This window comes from Jaculus jaculus, chromosome 19, assembly GCF_020740685.1.
Source record: "Jaculus jaculus isolate mJacJac1 chromosome 19, mJacJac1.mat.Y.cur, whole genome shotgun sequence".
NCBI lineage: Eukaryota > Metazoa > Chordata > Mammalia > Rodentia > Dipodidae > Jaculus > Jaculus jaculus.
In genome coordinates, this window is record NC_059120.1 from 41665516 (window position 1) to 41689305 (window position 23790).

Here is a 23790-nt window from a genome sequence, read left to right on the forward strand (position 1 = left end):
CCAGGAGTCAGCAGGGCCCCTTCCCGAGAGGGTCACTAAGGCTACAGACCTAGCGGGTATCAGTCCTCATCCTGAACTATGGGTCAAGCAATCAGACATTTCCTTCTCACAGCCGCGGCCATCACGCAGGCAGATAGGAGGTATAGGACAGTTGGTTCCACCACTTCCTCACACAGTTTATTGTTCTTCTCTACCCCATGCACAGCTGATATTTCTGCATCTAGAAAAGGTTTGCCCAAATTTTTAAATAGTAAAGAAAAACATAAAAGCACATTTATGCTTTTTGACGGCTGAGTTTATTTTAGAATTTTACAGAAGTGTAGGACAGTGTGAGGAAGAAGCGAAGGCGACTCTTCCAGGCGCTGGGAAGGGTGGCAGGCCAAGGTTGTGCAGAGCTGGGACAGTGTTCGCAGAAGACAAGCTCCTCCTGGGCGCTCTACTGTATGCGACGCCCAGGCAGAGGAGGAAGGCAGCTGTCATCTGTTACTGGGTAGAGACACAGAATCCAGCATCCCAGAGCTGGTGATCTTCTCGTTCCTGCTTTCATGCTCACTGCCATGGAGTGCGCTTCCCTCCTTAAGGACGGGAGCAGGAGGTGTGCAACCTAAAACATATGGCACAAAGAGCAGAGTGTTGGGTCTGAGGAGGCACTGGGCTTCTAGAAGTGAAGAGAACTGTGGGTGTGGCAGCCTGATTTGTAACACAACTAACTGCAGAGGCCCACAGGTGAGACAAAAAGATAACCTTATACCCAGGAATTAAAATATTTTTACTTATTTATTTGTAAGTGTACACACACACACACACACACACACACACACACACACACACACTTGTAGAATGAAAATGAGCACACCAGAGCCTACTGCCACTGCAAACAAAACTAGAAACGTGCACTAGTTTGTGCATCTGGCTTTACCTGGATACTGGGGAATTGAACCCAGGCAATCTGGTTTTGCAAGGAAGCATCTTTAACTGTTCAGACACCTCTTCAGCATCATACTCAGAAATTAAGAAAAATTATTACAATTGGTGAGTCTGGATTTTGATTTAAAGCATCTTCCTTTTGCTATCTCAGTGAATCAAGAAATACCTACTGAGTGGCACATACCTTTAATCCCAGCACTCAGGAGGCCGAGGTTGGAGGATTGCTGTGAGTTCCAGGTCAGCTTGTGCTAGAGTGAGATCCTACCTCATAAAGAAATCTACTGCCACACCCCTTGTGTACAAAACTGCTCACAAATATACTTTAAGAGAAAACCTGGAAACAAGCTTGAGTCTTGATAAGTTCCCTGAATTAGAGAGTAGAGATATGAAAGCACTGGTAAGGATTCCTATTAAATATATTTCTATTAAATATAAATGATGGGGTGTGTGAAACTTTGAAGGGCTTCATTGAGAAGTAGAACTTCTTACTAAAGGTCAGTCAAATTTCTGTAGACTCTTACACACCATGAAGACTTAACACACCTGGGCTGAGGAGATGGCTTAGCGGTTAAGACATTTGCCTGCAAAGCCAAAAGACCCAGGTTCAATTCCCCAGGTCCCACATAAGCCAGCTGCACAAGGTGGTACATGTATCTGGAGTTAGTTTACAGGGGCTACAGGCCATGGTGCGCCCATTCTCTCTCTCTTAAATAAATAGATAATGAAACATTTAAAAATATTTTATTGTTTATTTATGAGAGAGAGCGAGAGAGAAAGAAAGAAGCAGATAGAGAGAGAGAATGGGCACACCAGGGCCTATAGCCACTGCAAACAAACTCCAGATGCATGTGCCCCTTTGTGTATCTCACTTATGTGGGTCCTTGGGCATCAAACCAGGGTCCTTAGGCTTCACAGGCAAGTGCCTTAATCAATAAGCCATTTCCTTAGCCCAACAATAAATTGTTTTTAACAAAAGACTTAGCACACCTGAAAACTGTCCCCATGTATGCCTGCTCTCTCATAAGAGCATAAAATTATTGTCATGTAAATGGAGGGATGGAAGGTCACTGGCTGTCTCTCATTGGGACAAGAGCAGTGGGGTGAAATAGGAAGAGTCCCTAGGCAGTTATGGGTGCACAGATCGAAGGTGTCTGAGCTTATGAACAGATAAGCAATACCCTGGGCATTCCCTGTGTCACTTACTTGGACCGTCCACACTGAGTTCTTTCTTTAGGGTGGAGATCAAGGAGAATTTGCCAAGATTGCAGAAACTGTTGTGGACATCATCCAGATCAACGGACCAGACCATGGCACCTCCAAATTTGTTCTCCACAAGCCACTGAGCCTGTTTAAGGACCAACTGGAGTCATTTGATTTCCTTGGATTCAAGATGGGATCTGGGTGCATCTAAGAGGCTGATCTTACCTTGATCTTGAAACTCTTGTCATTGTCATAGCCAACCCACTGGTTGCCCTGATAGGCGTAGGGCACTTGCTGAGGGCCATTCCAGACCTCAGTGGCTCCACGATCCAGAAGGATACAAATCTTTAAAAAAAATCAAGACATTCCAAACCTTTAAACATTAATCACATCAAAGAAAAAAGCATATACTTAACTATTTTGTTTTCTTTTCATATCTCTGGTGAGGTTTCACTCAATTTTCTAATAGGTTTTATTTGTAGTGAAGAAAATTGAGGTATTTTTGTCTTGTTAATTGAGGATGAAACTCAGGGCTTTGGTTTCCTTAGTTCAGAGCTCTAGTACAGAGCTACACCCCAGCCCGTGGTTTTGGTGCCGTTTAGACTGGGACAAGTCTACAGCCGAGACTGGCTTCAACCCATGGATGCTCCTGAGTGCGGAGGCCCCAGGCACAAGCACTGCTTTTGACAGAAGTCTTCATGGCACATACTTGAACTCTGGTCAGTTGTTCCCACTTTGTGTGGAGATTATGGATAAACGGCAGGAGCTTTACCACTGAGCCTTTGTACCCAGCTTGAGGTATTTTTCAAATGTTCATATCTTGTTTATATTTTTAGTGCTGGAAATATTTGGAATCTGTAGTAACATGAGGTATGTATTTATCCTTTCTCTGTTAATCTCAGTGACATTAAGAATGTGATCTGGGGCTGGAGAGATGGTTTAGCGGTTAAGCTCTTGCCTGTGAAGCCTAAGGACCCCGGTTCAAGGCTTGATTCCCCAGGACCCACGTTAGCCAGATGCACAAGGGGGTGCACGCGTCTGGAGTTTATTTGCAGTGGCTAGAAGCCCTGGCGCACCCACTCGCCTCTCTATCTCTCTGCTTCTTTCTCTCTCTGTCTGTCGCTCTCAAATAAATAAATAAAAATAATTTTTTAAAAAAAGAATGTGATCTGGGGCTGGAAGGATGGCTTAGTGATTAAGGCATTTGCCTGCAAAGCCAAAGAACCCAGGTTCGATTTCCCAGGACCCACGTTAGCATGATGCCCAAGGGGGTGTATGTGTCTGGAGTTCATTTGCAGGGGCTGGAAGCTGTGGCATGCCCATTCTCTCTCTGTCTCTCTCTTTCCTTCTGTATCTGTCAAATAAATAAAATAAAAATATAAAAAAAATGTGATCTGTTGCTTGAAGGGATATTGTATGTTATTACATGTTCTTCATTATTTTTTTCCCCTTTGGTTTTTCAAGGTAGGGTGTCACTTTAGCTCAAGCTCACCTGGAACACACTATCTTGTCTCAGGGTGGTCTTGAACTCTTGGTGATCCTCCTACCTCTGCCTTCTTAGTACTGGGATTAAAGGCATGTGGCATTTTTTTTATTAAGTAGAGAAATATATTATCAAAACACCTTAAGCATTTGGAGTGCACACTAATACAAGCAGGCAGGTAATATACAGAATGATCACCCAGTGTTAGCAGATTATAACGCAAAGGCTACTGCACAGCTCTGGGCATGAAATTACGTGACACCGTCCTGCCAACCTACTGACCTCATAATAGGCCAAGATCCCAGGTTGGCTTGTGTAGAGCCCTGGTTGGCCACTGCCTGTGACAGGAGCACCAATTTCAGTGTGGGAAGAGTCATTCAGCGTGAAGGTTTGTCCATATGCTGGGAATCCAACAACGAGCTTCTCAGCTGCAGCCCCATTGGCCGTCCAGTACGCCATGCTGTCATTCTGCAACGGGAGCAGGTTAGTTACTTCCCCAGGCACCCGATGGCCCGTGACCGCTCTCTCATAACAGGCCACATTGCATGATATCCACAACATGGAGTAGTTACTATTTCTCCCCGAACATTTTCATGATACTAAAGTTAATGAGAGACAGTTAGTGATTTTAGAGGACTGCATTTGCAGAACTTGTGCTTATTTTACACCTAAATCCCCATATGATTTATGCCATATCTTGCCTGCTTTCATGCACATATTAGTATCTTACTATGTTGAGGTTGGCATTGTCACCAGTGTCATTTGGGAATTTGTAGAGGGGACTGTTTTCTCCAGTGTTGCCATCATTGTAGGAATGGAAATCATAGGTCATAACAAGGATGTAGTCCAGGTACCTAGGGACCCGAAATGATTTAACATAATTTCTGAGAAATATTTCCCATACCTCTGCAGCACATATTTTCCAAAGCCTACAAACATAGACTGAAAGCAACATGACAGGCAAAGGAAAAGTGTTTTCTGCCTATGTCCTGCACAAATTCCAGAATAAGGTGCATTACTCACTCAGACAGCTGGTCGATCTCGTAGCCAGCCTGGATGGTGGGAATTTTAGGAGATGCTGTAGTGGTGACCATCAGACTGGGCTTGGTATTGTCAAGGGCCTCCTTATGAAAGGCTATATGCATTTCCTTCAGAATAATAAGGCAGAATAAAATATATCTGAAGCATAATTAAGCTCTTTAATAACATATATGTACATTTTTTATAATAGCTTACTTTTTCAAAAACTTTATCCTTCATCTTATTTGTATATCAATGTCTCAATACAGCCATCAAGGTAGATGATACTAGTAAACTCTATAGGTATTTATGAGTGTAGTAATTAGTGTTACTACAATGTCCCACAGAACATCAATAGCCAGTCATGACCAGAATCCAGGACCCAGATGACTGACCATAGCTTCACCTGCATCTCTACATTCGGAAGCAACACTTGCTGCAGTCCCTGCACTGATCCACTTTCTCAAGCAGCACATTCTGTGTGTCTTCAAAGGTGACATACTCATGCTCATTTAATTGGATAACACCATCATTTCTCCAAGTTTGAGGTCAAGCATTACTTTCTCTAGGAGGCTTCTTCTGGTTCTGCCACAGCACGAAGTTAAATACCCGCTTTGCTGGCTTGCTTTTGTTCCTGTAGACCCTTATAATGGCACTTATCAAAGTTTGCTTCAGGCTGGGCATTGATGGTGGTGCATACCTTTATTCCTAGCACTTGGGAGGCTGAGGTAGGAGGATCACTATGAGATCAAGGCCAGGCAGAGCTACATAGTAACTTACAGGTCAGCTTGGGTTAGAGTGGGACCCTTCCTCAAACATTCCCCACAAAAAATTCACTGGTTATGTTTCCATCTTCACCTGAGATTGTGGGTTCTTTAAAATCAAGGAATTTTGTCTTATTCTTATCTTAGCCTATCTGCCACAGTACATATAATACTCAGTAGCAATGACAGTCTCATGTCATTGTTTTATTTTTATTTTTATTTTTTTATTTATTTATTTGAGAGCGACAGACACAGAGAGAAAGACAGATAGAGGGGGAGAGAGAGAATGGGCATGCCAGGGCTTCCAGCCTCTGCAAACAAACTCCAGACACGTGCGCCCCCTTGTGCATCTGGCTAACGTGGGACCTGGGGAACCGAGCCTCGAACCGGGGTCCTTAGGCTTCACAGGCAAGTGCTTAACCGCTAAGCCATCTCTCCAGCCCTCATGTCATTGTTACAGGCAATGCACTCTGCCATCAGGTAGCATAGTTACTTATGACACTGTGTGATTTTCTGCAAGTTACTTATACCCTTTCTGTACCTTAGTTATCATCAGTTTAATGAAGACTATATAAATGGCACCTATATCAGAGTAAATGTGAAGATCAAGTGAATTATGGTTCTCAAGCAGCGGGGAGATGAGTGCTGGCATACAGCTTGCTGAGTGACTGCCTGACATCATCTGAAGATCTTTGCTGTGGTAAGATCCTGTAATTCTAAAGTCATGCTTCCTTTTATCCTCTACCCCCCCCCCCCCACTCTCCTCAGAAATAACACCATTCGCCTAGCCATAGATGATTGGACTTCTGTGTAAGTAGGAATAAATCTCAGTAGCAAAGGCCAGTAAGGTAGAAAGGGTTTATAAAGGAAATAGAAATGAAGGGAAGGGGCTACTTAATGGGATGGTATTGTATATTTGTAAGTAGAAGAATAGATTAATGGAGGTGAAAAGGCCCAAGTGAGGTCAGGGGAAGAGAATGAGTAAAGGAAAGGTGGAGGAAGCGCTAATCAAAATCTAAGATGATGCAGATCCTAGCTACAGATGATTGGGCTTCTGTGTGAGAAAGAAAATACTTAGTAGCAGAGGCCAGTAAGTTAAAAAGGAGACATAAAGGGAAGAGAAAGGAAGGGAGGAGGGTACTTAATAGGTTGATATTGTATATATGTAAGTACAATGATTGAGATGGGGAGGTAATATGATGGAGAATGGAATTTCAAAGGGGAAAGTGTCGGGGGGGAGGGAGGGAATTACCATGGGATATTTTTTTATAATCATGGAAAATGTTAATAAAAATTGAAAAAAAACTACCTGGACATTTATTGTTATTACATAATTTCTACATTGAAGATCCTGATTGACCAAAATTCATGAGTTCAACTATGTATGTGGATAACACAACTGAGACTTTAAGAAGCATAAAAAGCCTGGTGTGGTAGTGCACGCCTTTAATCCCAGCACTTGAGAGGCTTAGGTAGGAGAATTGCTGTGAGTTTGAAGCCAGCTTGAAAGTACATAGCAAATTTCAGGTCAACCTATGCTACAGGGAGACCCTCTAAAACAAAGAGGGTGGGGGTTGCTGGAGAGCTGCTCAGTGTTTAAGGAGCTTGCCTGCAAAGCCTAATGGCCAGAGTCTGAATCGCCAGTACCCACATAAAGCCAGATGCACAGTGGTACAAGCATCTGGAGTTAGTTTGCAGTGGCTGGAGGCCCTGGTGTGCCCATTCTCTGTCTTTCTCCTTGCAAATAAATAAAAATATTTAAAAAAGAAAAAAAATCTAAGATGATATAAATAACTCATATGGAAACCTATGTTTTTGGACAATGGAACACTCAGGAGACATAGATTGTTACTAGAAAATTTTCAGTGCCAGGGATGGGATACCTTCCAGTGAGTTGTTGGCCAGGGAGGTCCCTGATGTCCCCAAAACATTACAGGCCATTGCCAAGGCTCTTGGTTTCCCACCAGGAATAGATGGTTCAATCCTATTGCTGAAGACTCCACATACTTAGGCTGCAAGGCCACTGAGAAATCCTTCTGGAACTGAGCTGATAACCTCCTCCATGCAGACCAGCTGACAGAAAGCTGGAAGGAGCCATTCTGCATGCAGTTACATGGGAGAGAGAGAAATCAGCAGTGAAGATATTCAACAGTGGACACTGCAAGCCTTATATTTTGCCAACCAGGCCAAATGAGTCAATGGGTGAAATAGTGGCATGTCTGTCATGCTGGAAGCCAACTGCTCTCTAATTGGACTGGAGGCCCACTCCATGGGAAGGAATATATCGCTAATACTGAAAACCTACAACAGTGGTGGTCATGAGCCCTAGCGGTATAACATCTACTGCTGTCTGGTTAAATGTATATGCTATGGTCATCAAACTGCCCAGTAAACACTTCTCTTAATGTTCATATCCATATATTAATGCTACTCTCACTTTTGGTAGAGAACCTCCTCTTTTCAGATGGCACTGACCTTGGGATGACTCAGAAGGAATTAGGGTACTGGGAAGAAGTGACAGAGGAGTACTCAGCACTGAAATATCTCTATCACACCTTCCAAGGCTCAGGGTCCATTGTGGAAGAGGTGGCAAAAAGAATGTAAGAGCCAAAGGAAGAGTAGGACTCCTTACAACGTGCTCCTCCAGACACAAAATGGCTTGGATATCCATGACCTCACAGTGCCTGACACTACCTACACAAGATTATCATAATAGGTGGAAAATATGATGACATCAAAATAAAAGAGAGACTGATTGAGATGAGGAGGGGATATGATGGAGAGTGGAGTTTCAAAGGGGAAAGTGGGGGGAGGAAGGGCATTACCATGGGATAGTGTTTACAATCATGGAAGTGGTTAATTAAAAAAAATAAATTAATTAAAAAAGAAATAACATAGTTTGAATATTCTATGACTATTCCTTCCTTCCTCACCTTCACCAGGACAGTGAAGAGATGCTTGTCCTTTGGAGGGCTCCCATGAGAGCCAGGAAACTGCCAGTCCAGAGTCAGCCCATCTAATCCATAGAAGCGCAGAAATCTTATGGCTGATGTAATGAAAATCCGGCGGTTCTCAGGAGTGGAGACCATGACACTGAAACTGTAGGAAACCCTCATAAGGCAGGGTGAGATTTTCATGATTGAGTATATTGAAATAAAAAGAAAAGGAAATATGTTTCTATCTCAATTTCTGTCTCAGAGCCTTTCCCTGGGAGTCTTAAGCCATATTGAAACATGCTTTTGGTTTTCTCCTGGCCTCCTTTTGTAATTACTACGATTGTGGGCAATGGCATCTCAGTATTCTCTTTATCTTATCACTCTCATTGTAACTTCTTCCAAATTTGCCCTTGTTTTAAGTACCTGAATGACTTAGTTCAACCATGTTCTCTCTTCCCGTATCTCCCAAGTTCATGTACACTCAATCTTGTTCTTGTTTATAAGTAGGCTCTTAATTTCTCTTCTTTAGAAGAAAAACAGACAAGCTGGGCTAGACCATCCATAGTGCTCTGCTATTGAAATACGTTTATTTTGTTGTTCATTTTTATTTATTTATTTGAGAGTGACAGAGAGAGAAAGAGGGAGAGAGGGGGGGGGGGAGAGGGAGAGAATGGGTGTGCCAGGGCTTCCAGCCACTGCAAACGAACTCCAGATCCATGCGTCCCCTTGTGTATCTGACTAACGTGGGTCCTGGAGAATTGAGCCTCGAACCGGGGTCCTTAGGCTTCACAGGCAAGTGCTTAACTGCTAAGCCATCTCTCCAGCCCAGTTGAAGTACTTTTAAGATGAGGCTGTTTGGAAGCAAGTAACTGAAACTCAGAGATGGAGTCCCAGAATTTTCACCTAAATTTAAATATACAAAAGCCACAACCATTTTTCTAATGTGCTCTACTGAGTATTGGAGTTCTGGAATTATTGTTTATTGAATGATCATAGTCATTTTGTGGACATTCTTACTACCATGTGTGACACTGTGACAGAGATCACACTGAGTTAACTTGTTTTCAATAGCAAATAAACAAGGCGTTCTCCGCAGTGACTTACGGGGCAGTTCCAAAGTCCCTGCCTCCAATGGCCAGGAGCGTTTTCAGTTGTCTGTTCCTGTCAAGCAAAGATAATGAAGAGAAATTGGAAAATCAATGGATCCCTCCATGGATAATAACACTAATGTTTGTGGCAATGGGTTGTACTTATTACTGTTATCTTGATATAGAGCAATATACTATCAAAACTATTTCTCAAAAAACAAAACAAAACAAAGCATTTCTCAACTACTGAATACTTGGTTTTTTTTTTTGTTTGTTTGTTTGTTTTTTATTTTGGTTTTCTGAGGTAGTGTCTCACTCTGGCCAGCCTGGAATTAACTGTGTAATCTCAGGTGGCCTCAAACTCATGCTGATCCTCCTATCTTTGCCTCCTAAGTGCTGGAATTAAAGGCGTGGGCCACCACACCCAGCTATGAATACTTTCTTTTTATATATAATTTTATTTATTTGAGAGAGAAAGAGAGAGAGTGAGAGAGGCAAACCATCAGAGTGTGTCTGAGTACACAAGGGCCTCCTGCAATACAACAAACTCCACATGCGCATGCCCGTGTGCATCCGGCTTTCTGAGGTCACTAGGGAATCAAACCCCCGGCCATTAAACTTTGCAAGCAAGTGCCTTTAACCACTGAGTCATCTCTCTAGCCCAGAAAATTTTCTTTAGAAACATTCTTTTGTGTTGTTATCTCCATAAATGAGGTCAAGGCCACGTAGGGCCATCAGAGTCATGAAACTGTTCTGTTTTAAGGACTACACTAGTGCATATAACTTAAAAATACAAACAGCTCATCTTCCACTAGATAAAATGGTAAATGTTGTTTGAGCATTATTCCTTTCTCAGGTTTGATACCAATTAATATAAATGAACTGGTTTGGAACTACACACATTCTCTGCAATGGTGTGGTTGCAAAGCATCACTTTACACAAGTGCAAAGTTCTGATAGCACAGGTTTAATTTCCCTCCCTCAGAGATCTTCATTCTGTTATTCCAGAGTAGTGGCTGACAATTTATCAAATGGTCCATATAGTTTTGATGTTAAAGAAAAGTTAATGTGCCACACACTAAGAAAAGTCCTTCTGGGCTGGAGGGATGGCTTAGCTGTTAAGGCATTTGCCTGCAAAGCCGAAGGACCTCGGTTTGACTCCTTAGGACCGACATAAGCCAGATACACAAGGGGGCGCATGTGTCTGGAGTTTGTTTGCAGTGGCTGGAGGCCCTGGTGTGCCCATTCTCTCTGTCCCTCTTTCTGTCTCTTTCTCTTTCTCTCTCAAATAAATAAATAAAATTAAAAAAAGAAAAATCCTTCGAAGAGGGGTTTACCTATTGTGAATCATAGCTCAGGTCCCTCTGGCTGCATGCGTAACAGTGCCGTTACTGATGACGGCAATCACCTGAAGTCTTTCATGTATGACTGAACTGAAGGAATCTGTTAATTACTAGAGATCAGGCTTGGTTGTGTTTCTATACCAAGAGCTCTATTAAAAATGAAAATCATGGGCTGGAGAGATGGCTTAGTGGTTAAGCGCTTGCCTGTGAAGCCTAAGGACCCTGGTTCGAGGCTCGCTTCCCCAGGTCCCACATTAACCAGATGCACAAGGGGGCGCACACGTCTGGAGTTCGTTTGCAGAGGCTGGAAGCCCTGGCGCGCCCATTCTCTCTCTCTCCCTCTGTCTTTCTCTCTGTGTCTATCGCTCTCAAATAAATAAATAAATAATTTAAAAAAATACATTAAAAAAAATGAAAATCATGACTCATAACCCACAAGTCATGGTGAATACCAGCAGTCTCAATGAGGAGAGCCCCAAGTGGAGTTGGGGAGGGAGGAGGGAAATGCTGACACCAACGCATGATATATTCAGACAAAATTTCTACCTATAAAAAGATACGATACCGGAGGTAAAAAAAAAAATTTTAATTAAAGGCATTGGCTGGTTTCTCACCACAAGTTAATTGATTTTGAGCTATGTTTTAAGACACTTTGATGTGTGGAAACTATTGATCCAAAAGATACCAAATAGATATTTCTCTCTTTTCTTACCTAGCTTTCAGTTTATTTAAAGCTTTGAAGTTAGCCACATCCCTCCTTGTCGCAATAATCTTATTGTACTTCATTCCAGCATATGCGTAGATCAGGTGAGTGCACAGTCCGGCGTCTATGTCCTCTAACTTGACAAGCCCCAGTTCTGGCCGGTCCTGGGCCTCTTTGTTGAAGAAGCACATCAGCTTGTAGGCAGTACCTATGGCGATTAGGAATAAACAATGGCCTGATGTAGCTGCCACTAAGCTGTGCTGACAAATTTGGACCCTGCCTTGGGTTTTTTTTTTTTTTTTTTTAACCTGTGCCTCAAGGTGGAGGTGTTGTAGATGAGATCAGAAATTCCAAGTCGGGAACCAGTCACAGACTTGCAGTTGGTTGTTTTTTAACATGCATTGATTTATGTTAGGCTCTTGGATAGCCTTAGGTATATTTTAAGAAAGATGCCCAGTAGTCCAGAGGAGCCCACTGGTTGCCAGTTTATAACTCTAAGCTATCGAGATATAACCTATTGCTGATAACAGTGACAGTTGGACCCGATGGTGGTTCAAGCCAATAGTCCTGGCACTCTAGATATGAGCGTCCTGATGCCTCTTTTGGCCTCAACAAATAATTTTGTCTTTTTCTTAAATAGATTAAAAAATATATATTTCATGATGGGTGTGGTGGCGCACACCTTTAATCCCAGCACTCAGGAGGCAGAGGTAGGAGGATCATCGTGAGTTCAAGGCCACCCTGAGACTACATAGTGAATTCCAGGTCAGCCTGGGCCAGAGTGAGACCCTACTTCAAAAAAAACCCCATATATATATATATATATATATATATATATATATATATATATATATATAGATGATTTTATTTTATTTGTTTATTTGAAAGAGAAAGAGACAAGATAGAGAAAATGGGCATGCCAGGGCCTCTAACCACTATAGACAAATTCCAGATGCATGTACCACTTTGTACATCTGGCTTATGTGGTTACTGGGGAAATGAACCTGGGTCCTTTGGCTTTGCAGGCAAATGCCTTAACTGCTGAGCCATCTCACCAGCCCCTGAATTCTGTTTTTGATACTGTAGTCCAGGTTGGCCTTGAACTGAAGCTCCTACTACCCCATCCATCCAAGCCAGCACATCTCTTTCTTTACTATGGTTAATCTCTGGATAAATGTGTCCAAAGAATGAAATATTAGAATATGACTTGTTTTTGTTTTTTTGAGGTAGGGTCTCACTCTAGCCCAGGCTGACTTGGAATTCACTGTTGTAGTCTCAGGGTGGCCTCAAACTCATGGCAAAACCCCTACCTCTGCCTCCTGAGTGCTGGGATTAAAGGTGTGTGCCACCATGTATGGCTGGAATACGATTTTAAAGTCAAGAGCACTAAACAAACAGTTGCATTATGATTAATTCCTGGGAATTTGAAGTTTATTACAATTTTTTTTTTTTTTCAAAAAAGAGAATGGGTACACCAGAGCTTCCAGCCAGTGCAAACAAACCCCAGGCACATGCACTACCTTGTGCATCTAGGATAATGTGCATACGAGGGGGTCCTTTGGTTTTGCTGGCAAGTACCTTAACCACTAAGCCATCTCTCCAGGCCAGGAAAAGAATTTGTTAACAGGAGAACATGGAGTGAATGACTTACCTGGCTGAGAACTCAACAGAAGGGTCAGACCTAGAAAGGGAGAGAACAAACACTTACAACAGACGGCTATGTGTGGATCTAACTGACTAGGATGTAACTCTGAGGCAGTAGTGGGGGTTCCCTTGCTTGCCACAGAATGTTATTGTCCAAGTGAAACTTCGCCGTATTTCAACGAACACACCCATCAGCTGACTAGTTACAACACACTAGTTACAAATGTCTGTGGCCTTCCTTCTGTACTTCCCTGTCGCAACTATTATCGTATGTGAATTCTACAATCTATGGAAATGGTGCCAACTGAAATTACTGCAATTTGCACTACTAAGTAACCAACCATTCAGATGTGCCTAATTTCTCAGAGCTGGGATGAACTCAGCCTTCCAACAGACAAGATGTCCTCCAAACAAAGAATTGAGTATCTTGGGCTGGAATGATGGCTTAGTGGTTAAGCACTTGCCTGTGAAGCCTAAGGACCTCAGTTCGAGGCTAGATTCCCCAGGACCCACTTTACCCAGATGCACAAGGGGGCGCACGTGTCTGGAGTTTGTTTGTAGTGGCTGGAGGCCCTGGTGTGCCCATTCTCCCCCCCCCCCCCCGCTCTCTGTCACTCTTAAATAAATAAAAAGAAAAAAAAATTTAATTGAGTATCTCCCTGGGCCTTAAGGAGGAAGAGCATCTTGGAAGAGTCCTTACCACAGGAACAATGATGAGCCTTCAGATAGCTTTCCTTAGATTCATCAAAGCTTGCCTGCTTGCCCTTTCTTTCTTTCTTTCTTTCTTTCTTTCTTTCTTTCTTTCTTTCTTTCTTTCTTTCTTTCTTTCTTTTTTTCTTTCTTCCTTCCTTTCTTCCTTCCTTCCTTCCTTCCTTCCTCTCTCTCTCTCTCTTTCTTTCTTTCTCTCTTTTGACACAAGGTCTCACTATATATATAGCCCAGACTGGCCTTGAGCTACAGATCCTATGGCCTTAACCACTAGAAGGCTTGGATAATAAGCTTGAACCACCATTAGGCCAACCAACCATATCACTTATGCTGTGATAATTTTACAAATTGAGATCCACACTTCATTTGAAAAGGTTCTCTCTCTCTCTTTTGCTTGTTGTGAAATTAATTAAGGCAGAAGTATGATTATAACCCATGAAGTTAGGAGAGGAAGAAAGTGGCTGGTATGATAAGAGAGAATGTGAAACAGTGAAGGAAGGATGGAAAGCCATAGAGACATATTGAGACCACTGCGTCCTGCCTGTCAAATGCTGAGAAGAAAAGAATCCAAGTAAGACTAGGGCACTATGATTACAACTCACCCGTGACGAGAAGGAGCTTGGCCATGCTTGCCTTCAGTATTTCTCTCATCAATCCCTTCCATTGGGTTTTTATACTGTTTTTGCCCCTGGTTTTCACAAGAATTTCTAAATAGAAAGTGTTTACCAGGATGTGTATATTGATATTCAGTAATCAACAGCTCTCCTCCCCTACAGACTTGGCTCTTATCACCACAGTGGACACCTTCCCAGTATGTACAAAATAATATTATGTCTTAGAAGTAGGAGGATGCTGACCATTGCAACTGGGAGAGCCATCTACTTTATATATATATATATATTTGGCAGTTCCTAAGTAGACAAGCACCTATGCAGAGTCTATAATTGGGCTTTATTTCATGGATATTTTCTGTCTGTCAACAAAGCATGCTTTGACTAGAAAGTAAAAGTAAAACCTCTCAGAAATTATTGGGTTTTTCTAAACTGTTTTTAATCCCGGAAATATCCACATGTAATTCATACAGCCAGTGTCTGAAGGTCTTTCCCTCTTTAGAAACCAGTTTCTCAACATTCTGCCCACATGATTTCCTTAGAATGATATTAAGTTATGACCATAAGATAATTTTACTAAGACTGTATTAATCTCAGTTCTCAGGAGCTCTCTAGTCTTCCATAGTGCACACTAGTATACAGGAGGTGTTCAAAGGATTTTGTAAATATATATTATGATAATATTAAGATGTTTATATTTCTAGGAATTCTGGCCACTTAACCATGTCTATAATATGTGTTTAAAATTAATTCCAGCCAGTTCCAAACACCATTCACTACCATTATCTTACAATTCATTGCTATTTCAGTCAAAATGTTCTATATATTTACTTTGTGTATTGCCAGAAGCTGTGAACCCATCCACCCCTCACTGTCTGTCTTCATACTTCTTCCAAATCCAGACCAAATCATTTCTTGTTTTTTGTTTTTTCAAGGTAGGGTCTCACTCTAGCTCTGGCCGACCTGGAATTCACTATGTAGTCTCAGGATGGTCTCAAGCTCATGGTGATCCTTCTACCTCTACCTCCCAAGTGCTGGGATTAAAGGCATGCGCCACCACACCCAGCACAAATAATTTCTTTACATTTCAATGATGTCCTCCATCCCTTTCCTCTTATTTCCCTTTGTTCTTCAGCACATATTGTCTGTGCTATTCTGTGATATTGACCTGTGACAATATGAAGATCTCACTTGGCAGACAAAAGAGTGTTCATCAAAGGATTCTGGCACCTTACCAAAGTTATTGTGAGTCAAGAGACATTTCTCCAATGTTTTACATCTGAAAATTAAAGTGATTCTATTCATTCTATACTGACTAGGTTTTAAGTGTTTGATCCCACTCACACTACAGATTGCATTTGTTAAAGTAGTATCAACAAATACTACAGGCACATACTGTGGATCACAGATTGCACTTAGTATATGTCCCATAGGCCTAATTTTGAAAGTGATCAAAAAATAACCCCAAGAAGCATAAATAAATGTATTTGAAAGACATGGGGAAAGCTCACAGAATCAAAATATCATAGAACTTGCTCTGATTTGACATAACTCAAGCCCTTTTCAGAGCAAAGAAGGGCATGAGGAATCTAGAATAAATAAACTCCAAGCAAGATCTTTAACTGCTGAGCTATCAATCCAGCTCCATAAAATTGAAATTTATCAGCACCCCTGAATAATTCCATAGAAGAATGAAGATTCTTGGGGAAATACCGTTGTTGTGTAGAACTGGACCCTTCATTAGGCAAGGACAGGTGCATGCATTTACATTTCTAACAGATCTCATCTGAAAATGAAATTTTTAAAGAATGTGGATGGAAAGCTAAGTGACTAAGAAATAGAATGTCAATCAACAGTCTCTACTTAATTATCTCCTTCCCCTTATAAAGCACCTTGCTAATATTATAACAATATTTCAGATATAATATTGTTGTCTTACTAACTACTAAGCAACAGATCCAGGATCCCATGCATTTAATACTAGCTGTTTCCAGAACAGAAATCTTCTAAAAGTCTACACTGCATTGCCTCCTTACTGTATGTAGGTGAGTTTGTGGTCCTGGTCAAGCTAGTAGACACATTTCTTATGTAGCCAGGAGCATAAGGTTGGGGCAAAGACCCAGACTTATGTCATTTGAAAGTCTAGCATATGTAAAATGAACATGGCCAAAACTAGCTCTGGATTTATCCCAGTCAACACCATGAGCTGTAGTTACTTTTTTGTTGTTGTTGTTTTTTGAGGTAGGGTCTCACTCTAGCTCAGGCTGACCTGGAATTCCCTATGTAGTCTCAGGGTGGCTTTGAACTTAAGGAGATCCCTCTATCTCTGCCTCCCATGTGCTGGGATTAGAGGCATGCACCACCACGCCTGGCTTCTAATTATTTTTTATGTTTACTTTCTACTGAATTTGAAATTGATAATGCTAACTATATGTTCTGACTTGTATAAAAAAATCACTTCTCAATAGCTCCTACTTTTCTGCTATTTATTTTATTTTCTATTTTTTTATGACAGAGACAGAAAGAGCACACATGTGCATGTGGGAGACAGAATTGGTGCACCAGGGCCTCCAGCCACTACAATCAAACACCAGATGCATTTGCATGCATGACCTTGAGCTTGTGTCACCTTGTGCATCTGGCTTACGTGTGATCTGGGGAGTTGAAACTGGGTTCTTAGGCTTCTCAGGTAAGCACCTTAGCCCCTAAGCAATCTCTCCAGCCCAATTTGTTTGTTTTAAGACAGGGTCTTTCACCTATGTAGCCCCACTGTCTTGGAACTGACCTTGTTGTATAGAGCAGGCTGGCCTCAAACCTGCAGCAGATTCTCCACCACTGCCTTCCTAGTGCCTGTATGACACCGGGCTCTTCCTCCCCTCTAAGAGTTCCCATCAAACCTGCTCCAGGTGAGTCTGCATTGAAGAACTCTTGGTGAGGCCCCATCAAGTTTGCCTCCTTTAGGAGTACTTGGATTTTAGAAAAAATTATTTCTATAATGAGACTTATAGAATAGCACTCTGTCTGGTAGCATATGCCTCTAATCCCCTACTCAGGATGCTGAAGTTGTAGCATTGTCACTTAGAACTCTACCTGGGTCACACAGCAAGTTTGAGGCCTAGATGAAGCAGCATATGCTTATTAAAATGTATTTTTTGCTAGATTATTTTCAAAGTACTCACATCAATTTATGCTACTAATAGAAATTGTCTATGAATTCTTACTATTCCACCACTTACAAAAACTTGGTGTCATCAGACTTCAAAGTATGTGTTATGTTATGTTTCTCAGGTTGCTAATGTGATTGACAATTTTAACTGCTCACGTCTTTTTTTAATGACATTTAAAAAAGTTTTTTATTGACAACTTCCATAATTATAGACAATACATCATGGTAATTCCCTCCCCCAACTTTCCCCTTTGCAACTCCACTCTCCATCACAATCCCCCTCTCAATCAGTCTTTCTTTTATTTTGATATCATGATCTTTTCCTCCTATTATGGTGGTCTTGTGTAGGTAGTGTCAGGCACTGTGAGGTCATGGATATCCAGGTCATGTTGTATCTGAAGGAGCACGTTGTAAGCAGTCCTACCCTTCCTTTGGTTCTTTCATTCTTCCTGTCACTTCTTCTGCAATGGTCCCTGAGTCTTGGAAGGTGTGATAGAGATGTTTCAGTGTTGAGCCCTCCTCTGTCACTTCTTCTCAGAATTATGGTGCCTTCTGAGTCATCCCAAGATCACCACCATCTGAAAAGAGAAACGTCTCTAACTAACAGTGAGAGTAGCATAAATATATGGGTGTGAACATTAAGAGAAGTGTTTACAGACAGCTTGGTGAGCATAGTATATACATTTAGCCAGATGGCAGCAGACGTGTTATACCCTTAGGGCTCATGACTACCCCTGTCTTAAGTTTTCAGTATCAGGCCTGTATTCCCTTCCTTGGAGTGGGCCTCCAATCCAATTAGAGAGCAGTTGGTTTCACCCATAACATACCTGCCACTATTGCACCTGTTGGCTTATTTGGCCTGACTGGCCAAATTTAAGGCTTGCAGTGTCCACTATTGAGTATCTCCACTGATGATTACTCTCACTCCCATGGAAGTGCATGCAGTGTAGCTTTTTCACAGATTTCTGTCATCTGGTCTACATGGAAGAGAATTTCAGGTTTCTCAGTGACCTTGCAGCCCAAGTGTGTGGAATCTTCAGCTACAGGGTCTTATCACTTATTCCTGTTGGGAAACTAAGAGCCTTGGCAATGACCCGTTATGTTTTGTGGAGTATCAGAGACATCCTTGACCAACAACTCACTCACTGGAAGATATCCCATCCCTGGCACTGAAATTGTTCTACTAATAATCTATGGCTTCTGGGTGTACCAATGTCAAAAAAAGTAGGTTTCATATGACTTATTCATACTCTGTTATATTTTGATTAGTCCTCTCCCACCTTTCCTTTACTCAGTCTCTTCCCCTGACCTCACTTAGGCCTTTTCACCCCTATTAATCTATTCTTCTACTTACATATATACAATACCATCATTTTAAGTTACTCCTCCTTCCCTCCCTCCCTCCCTTTCTATCCCCTTTATATCCTCTTTCTAGCTTACTGGCCTCTGCTACTGAGTTGTATTCAAACTCACATAGAAGTCCAAACATTTGTAGCTAAGATTCACATATGAGAGAGAACATGTGACAGTTGTCTTTCTGGGCCTGGGTTACTTCACTAAGTTTAATCCTTTCTAGATCCATTTAACTTCCCTGCAAATTTCATAATTTCATTTTTCTTTTACTTCTGAGTAGAATTCCATTGTGTAAATGTGCCACATCTTTATTATCCACTCATCAGTTGAGGGACATCTAGGCTGGTTCCATTTCCTAGCTCTTGTGAATAGAGAGGCAATAAACATGGCTGAGCAAATATCTCGTAAGTAGTGAGATGAGTCCTTAGGATATATGCCTAGGAGAGGTATGGCTAGGTGTCTCAGGAACCTCCATGCTGATTTCCACAATGGCTGGACCAGATTGCATTACCACCAACAGTGTAGAAGGGTTCCTGTTTTTCCACATCCTCACCAGCATTTATTGTCATTTGTTTTCTTGATGGTAGCCATTCTACAGGAGGGATATGGTATCTCCAACTAGTTTTCATTTACATTTCCCTGATGTCTAAGGATGGAGAACTTTTTGTCAGTTGTTTATATACCATCTGTATTTGTTCTTTTGACAACTCTCTAGTTCCATAGCCCATTTTTAACTGGGTTGTTTGATTTCTTATTATTTAGCTTTTTGAGTTCTTTGTATATCCTGGATGTTAATCCTCTGTCTAATATATAGCTAGCAAAGATTTTCTCCCATACAGTAGGTTGCCTCTTTGCTCTATTCACATTGTCCTTTGTTGTACAAAAGCTTTGTAATTTTATGAGGTCCCAGTGGTTGATTAGTGTCTTTGTTTCCTGAGCAACTGGGTTATATTCAGAAAGTTGTTGCCTATGCCAATATGTTGAAGGATTTCCCTATGTTCTCCTCTAGCATTTTCAGAGTTTTGGCTCTGATATTAAGGTCTTTGATCCAATTGGACTTAATTCTTGTGCATAGAGGGAGATTAGGATCTGTTTTCATCCTTCTACAGATACGTATCCATTTTTCCCAGGACCATTTGTTGAAGAGGCTGTCTTTTCTCCAATGAGTATTTTTGTCATTTTTGTTGAAGATCAGGTGGCTGTAGCTGTCTAGACTTACATCTGGGTCCTCTGTTCTATTCCATTGATCTACGTGTCAGTTTTTGTGCCAGTACCATGCTGTTACTATGGCTCTATAATATAGGTTAAAATCAGGTATGGTGATACCACCAGTCATCTTTTGTTTCTCAAAATTGTTTTCGATATTCAAGGGTATTTTTGGCTTCCAGATGAATTTTAAGATTGTTTTCTCTATTTCTGTGAAGAATGCCATTGAAATTTTGATGGAGATTACATCAAATATGTAGATTGCTTTTGGTACGCTTGACATTTTCACAATATTGATTCTTCCAATCCAAGAACATGGGTGTCTTTCTATTTCCTAGTGCCTTCTGTGATTTCTGTCTTGAGTGTTTTATAGTTTTCATTGTAGAGATCCTTCATGTCATTCGTTAGGTTTATTCCAAACTACTGTTTTTTTTTTTTTTTTTTTTTTTGGATGCAATTGTGAATGGGAATGATTCTCTGGTTTAATCTTCAGCACATTTTGTTGTTAGCATATAGGAAGGCTACTGATTTCTGTGTGTTTATTTTATATCCTGATACATTGCTATAAGTGTTTATCATCTCTAACAGTTTGGTGGTCCTTTATGTATAGAATCAATCATCTGAAAATAATAATTTGATCTCTTCCTTTCCAATTTGTATCCCTTTTATGAGTGTCTCTTGCCTTATTGCTATGGCTAAGACTTCCTGTACTATATTAAATAAAAGTGGGAACAGTAGATACTATTGTCTTATTCCTGAATATGAGTGGCAAAGCTTCAGGTTTTTCTTTATTCAGTATTATACTGGCTGTAGGTTTGTCATACATGTCCTTTATTATGTTGAGATATGTTCCTTCTATTTCCAGTTTCTGTAGGACTTTTTAATTTTATTTTTTAATTTTATTTATTTATTTTTATTATTATTATTATTTTTTTTTTTTGGTTTTTCAAGGTAGGGTCTCACTCTAGCCCAGGCTGACCTGGAATTCACTACATAGTTTCAGGGTGGCCTCGAACTCACGGTGATCCTCCTACCTCTGCCTCCCGAGTGCTGGGATTAAAGGCATGCGCCACCACGCCCGGCTATTTATTTATTTTTGAGGTAGGATCTCACTCTAGCCCAGGCTAACCTGGAATTCACTATGTTGTATCAGGGTGACCTCAAACTTATGGTGGTCCTCCTACCTCTGCCTTCCAAGTGCTGGGATTAAAGGTGTGTGCCACTATGCCTGACTCTGTAAAACTTTTATCATGAAGGGATGTTGGATTTTGTCAAATGTTTTTTTCTGCATCTAATGAGATAATCATGTGATTTCTGTCCCTCAGTCCATTTAGATAGTGCATTACATTTATTAATTTGCGTATGTTGAGCCATCCCTGCATTCATGGTTTAACTGCTCACATCTTTAGCTTATTCCTGTATCAGTTTGCCTGCAGATATATCTAAAATATTTTTAAAATATTTTATTTATGTATTTATTTATTTGAAATATATAGAGAGAGTCAGAAGAATGAGCATGCCAGGAATCCATACCACTGTGAATGAACTCCAGATGTGTGTGCCACATTGTGCATCTGACTTGATGTGGGGGCTGCGGTTGCTACACTGATTTTCAAGAGTTTCCTTACTACCTAGGCAAGAAACTTATGGATACTCATACTTGGGCCATAATCTAGGTGAGAATCATTTATCAATACCTTTCTATCCTCAAGATTATGTAATAGGCAGAGAGGGAGTATTTAATTTTCCCCATGATGAGAAAAGATGCCTGAATGACGGCAGAGGTTTGGGTTCACAACAGAGAAGAGGCCACAGCATTGGGATCCTGAATAACAACTGTTCACCGCTCTGCTTTTCAAATTTTATGAGCAAATTCAAATGATGTGAAGATGGACTGGAGATATGGCTTAGCAGTTAAGGTGCTTGTCTGTGAAGCCTAAGGACCCAGGCTTAGTTCTCCAGGTCCTATGTAAGCCAGATGCACATGGCGGTACACGCATCTGGAGTTTGTTTGCAATGGCTAGAGGCCTTGGTGTGCCCATTCTCACTCACTCTCTATTTCTCTCTCTGTGTGTCTGTTTCTAATAAATAAATTAAAAATAAATCTTTAAAAAATGATATGAAGAAAACCAAGCCTGAGAATTTATCAAACAAACCAGACTAAGGAACGAGTATAACACCCTCCCCTGGTCTCCACATAGAAGAGGACACTTATTAATGTGATGATAATGACGCACACTACTCTGCCATCAGACCATCCATTAATTGTATCAAAGACACATTCTTGTGTGTGATACTCACGTGTGAGGGTGCACATGTGCATAAATGTGTGGAGGCCCAATGTTGATGCGGGTGTTTTTCTTGACTGTTCTTCCCTTTGGTTACTAAGACAGGTCTCTCACTTGAAGCTACAGCTTGCACATTTGGATAATTAACTAGCCAGTTTGCTCTGGGAATGTCTGCCTCTGCCTCCATAGTGCTGGTTACAGTGGGCTGCACATTCCAGCATTTATGTGGATGCTGGGTCTGAACTCAGGTCCTCACAAATGCATAGCAAGTGCTTTACCAATGAGCCATTTCCCTAGCTCCAATCATGATTATTTGTAGGTGCCTACTAATTAATAAAATTTGAAACTTCAATTATTAGTTTCACCAAAGTAATAGTGAAAACACATGCTACTTTCTTTTTCAAAAATATTTTTAATTTATTTGAGAGAGGAAAAGAGTGAGAGAGAGAGAGAAGCAGGTAGAGAGGGAGAGAGGGAGCTGCCAGGGCTTATAGCCATTGCAAATGAACTCCAGACACATGTGCCACCTTATGCATCTGACTTATGTGGAAACTGGAGAATTGAACTTGGGTCCTTAGGTTTCTCAGGCAAGTACCTTATCCACTAAGCCATCCCTCCAGCCCCTAACTTCTTTTCTTTCTCCTTCTTCTTTAGGAACTTTGTATGGACACATCATGCGCTGGTGCCATCAGTTCCCTCCTCCCTGCCAGCGTTCCACTGAGGCCCCTCCTTCATGGGATTGCTGGTATTCACCATGGACTTGGGGGTTATGGCTTGTGAGAGCAGCAGTCAGTCATTTCTGGGGGCTGGCAGTGCCCCTGGACATTCCCTCCACCTGTGCAGCTCTTATAACCTTTCTCTTCTGCAAAGTTCCCTGAGCCATGGTAGGCGTGCTTTAAGTCTACTTTAGCGTTGCACTCTTAGCAGCTTCTGGATTTCTGCTTTGATACATTTTGAGTATCCTCCGTGTCTGTTTCCATCACCCTCACGCAGGTTGTCAGGCTCGCCGTGGAAGCAGCACTCTTGCTCATCTCTCCAGTTCCTCTGTTTTTCCCTGGGTCCTGGCTGCTGTGCAAGGGGTGATTTACCTCCTCCACTCTCTCTGCCTTCTGAAAAAGAAAAGCAGATTCTTCTCCCAATGAGCACTTCCCCTGTAGTCTTCCTGCTCCCTGTGAACACTTTACTTTCTTTTTGTCTCTTATTTTTTTTTTTTTTTGAGGTATTGTCTCACTGTAGCCCAGGCTGACCTGAAATTCACTACATAGACTTAGGCTGGCCTTGAACTCTTGGTGATCCTCTGACTTCTGCCTCTCAAGTGCTTGGATAAAGGCGTGCACCACCATGTCCAAC

General features: G+C 41.4%; 2 protein-coding genes across 2 annotated transcripts in view; both read right to left on the reverse strand.

Moving 5' to 3' along the window:
• Positions 1–83: 83 nt before the first annotated feature.
• LOC101603686 (chitinase-like protein 3) overlaps positions 84–23790 on the reverse strand; it is a 71250-nt gene continuing 47543 nt past the window's right edge. The window contains exons 11-12 of the mRNA XM_045137986.1: positions 488–604; positions 84–220 (exon numbers count right to left, since the gene is read on the reverse strand). Coding sequence (XP_044993921.1) covers positions 84–220; positions 488–604 — 254 coding nt within the window. The remainder of the gene's footprint in view (positions 221–487; positions 605–23790) is intronic.
• On the reverse strand, positions 1237–14452 carry LOC123456055 (acidic mammalian chitinase-like). The gene is made up of 11 exons (XM_045138666.1): positions 14419–14452; positions 13116–13145; positions 11474–11672; positions 9435–9491; positions 8328–8493; positions 4634–4758; positions 4341–4464; positions 3893–4078; positions 2353–2472; positions 2131–2272; positions 1237–1292 (listed from the first exon to the last, which is right to left on the reverse strand). The coding sequence occupies exons 1-11, from the start codon at positions 14441–14443 to the stop codon at positions 1237–1239; spliced, it is 1230 nt and encodes a 409-aa protein (XP_044994601.1). The 5' UTR covers positions 14444–14452.

What these genes read in the sequence shown, in the direction of transcription:
- LOC123456055 (XM_045138666.1), bottom strand. Translation starts at nt 14,443, where the DNA reads ATGGCCAAGCTCCTTCTCGTCACGG. An exon ending in CAAGCTCCTTCTCGTCACGG is followed by an intron (nt 13,146 to 14,418) that starts GTGAGTTGTAAT and finishes CTCCCTTTCTAG; the next exon opens with GTCTGACCCTTCTGTTGAGT. An exon ending in ACAATGCCAACCTCAACATA is followed by an intron (nt 4,079 to 4,340) that starts GTAAGATACTAA and finishes CTCCCGTTGCAG; the next exon opens with AATGACAGCATGGCGTACTG.